The sequence below is a fragment of the Porites lutea genome, chromosome 1 (genome assembly GCF_958299795.1).
Source record: "Porites lutea chromosome 1, jaPorLute2.1, whole genome shotgun sequence".
NCBI classification, from domain to species: domain Eukaryota; kingdom Metazoa; phylum Cnidaria; class Anthozoa; order Scleractinia; family Poritidae; genus Porites; species Porites lutea.
Genome location: NC_133201.1, coordinates 31,405,716 through 31,407,859, shown reverse-complemented (window position 1 = coordinate 31,407,859; position 2,144 = coordinate 31,405,716). Strand labels below are relative to the sequence as shown.

Sequence of the window (2,144 nt, the reverse complement as noted above, 5' to 3'; positions counted from 1 at the left end):
CCAATGTCCACTTTTGAAACGTTTTTCTTGCCAATATGATAACTGCTCCAAATCTTGCATTGACACCGACTGCATTTTTCCTCCACACATACACGCACTCACATTCGCACTTGTTTTATGTCTGAAAAAGCGCTGAGTCATCACAATCTCTTTACACTCGTACCAGTCCTTCTCCTAGTTAGGGTTAAAATGTTAATTAGCGCTAGCCCCTTGGGATTAGGGTTAGGGTTAGGGTTAGGGTTAAAATGCTAATAAGCCCGAGCCCCTTGGGAGTAGGGTTTAGGGTTAGGGTTAGGGTTAGGGTTAGTCTTTTTGGCAAAGGGTTTGGAAACTTAACCCTCTGCATTACGCCCCACTGATTTAAGCCTAAGCACTGTAATCGACTGATTTTAACTTTTGTTGTTTAAGGTATGGGAAATTTTCACACAAATAAACACACACAAATTTGTAACAACAACACACTTTATTGGTTGGCGCCACTATGCAGACCTTACCTCTATTTTACAATATAAACTAATCTAGTGAAAAAGTTACAATCTGACATAACCATAAGGATATGTAAGTCCTGTGGTCCTGTCAACAACCCGTTTGTACCAATTGACTTGGAATATTTTGACCATGTCCTCCAAATAAATGCTTTTAATCTTGCTGTTACGCACAAAATGATTTAAAATAGTGGTTTTTAACTGACGTTCACATTCTTCAGGATTTTTGAGCTCCAACTGGGTGTGATTCAACATGGAATTACAATTTAATACTTCTCTGACAGCGTGAGTATTTTTTAATCCTTTGCTTTTGCATTCTGTCTTGCCCTCATTTGTCCTATAGCTGTAGGATTTAGGTCCTGCCGACCCGAATTCATCTATGTGATTGCCGTCAATCTCATCGGTAAATTGTCCCAAAAATTTACCCAGCGGTAATCTGTCTTCACCAGGTTTGCTCTTGTAAATAACCGAGTCTGTATCGTAATACAGGACTCTTTCTTTCAATACATCTAAAGCTTCATACAATTTAAGGCGTGCTATGGCTGTCATGAACAAAGCAATAAAGATATTTCCTTTCACATTAGGTGCACATGCTCCTTCTTTTTTCACTGTCGTGACTTCCATCACGTCTTCACTGTACACAGTGACACTTTTGACAATGATTGAGTCATTGTTTATTAACTTTTGCCAGTCTTCTACTTTCTGAATAGTACTTGTAGTGGGTTTATTGTCGGCCTCTCCAAATTTTCCCCAAAAAGAGTTCAACATGACTTTCGCCACCTGCTTGCGTCCAGGATTAACGGCAATCTTCTCTTTATCCAGTAAAATCCCCTCATGTTTTTCATACTCTGTCACATACTCTGCTTTTTGCTGGTCGGTCACGCAATCACTTGGCCAGCCGCTGGCTTCCTGTTTGGCTTTGAGAAACTTGTTAACGTATGGTGCAAACAACCCCGTCTTTCTTTGTTTCTCGGGCCAGTGCCAGACTTCATGGATACGTAAAATTGAGTAACCTTTACGTGCGGCCATTTTGAGTTCTTCTGTACACCAAGTACCCGTCATTTTTCTTTTCCTCATCACGGTGTGGACATAAATTGTTTCTTTCATGCCAAGGCTGCTCTAGCTGTTCTTGGGCACAGGTAGCACACAGAGTAAACATACACTTTTCACCGATTTTCATGGGTAACGCCAGATGAAACAGTTTCTCTGGCGCCAAGACATCCACTTTTTCTACACCAAAGTAACTTTGAATGTCTTGATCCACTGGATTTTTCATGATGAGCGGGTGTCCTGGTGGGTACGTTCCATATTTGTTGACCCAGGGGTAGAAGGACGTGTAATCCACATAGTCGATGATTTCACCGTTTTCAGCTTTAATGCTTTCTGGAACACGTCTGTCTTCTTTTTCGTCAATTCAAACATTTCATCCACGGTGCGGTCAGGGTGGTGCCAAGTTTTGACATGTCGGTTGTTTGGTTTGCATCTTTTGCATCCATGGAACTCACACCCATGGAATTCGTACACTGACTTCTTAATCGGATCGTAGCCATCTACACGTACTTTTCCCCACGATTCTATCATAAGGGTTTGTTCGCCACCGTTCCCGGCATGCTTGATTCTGTTCCCACCGAGCTTCTGATCTTGGACATGCAGCCACTG

The 2,144-nt window shown here is 41.8% G+C and overlaps 1 protein-coding gene across 1 annotated transcript; it reads right to left on the bottom strand.

Moving 5' to 3' along the window:
- Window positions 1–530: 530 nt before the first annotated feature.
- On the bottom strand, window positions 531–1,547 carry LOC140927991 (uncharacterized). Its single transcript, XM_073377708.1, has one exon. It carries the CDS (start codon window positions 1,545–1,547, stop codon window positions 531–533), a length of 1,017 nt encoding a protein of 338 aa, XP_073233809.1.
- Between the last annotated feature and the right edge of the window lie 597 nt (window positions 1,548–2,144).

Excerpts from the sequence above, each read along its gene's own strand:
- LOC140927991 (XM_073377708.1), bottom strand. The coding sequence starts at position 1,547 with ATGACGGGTACTTGGTGTACAGAAGAACTCAAAATGGCCGCACGTAAA.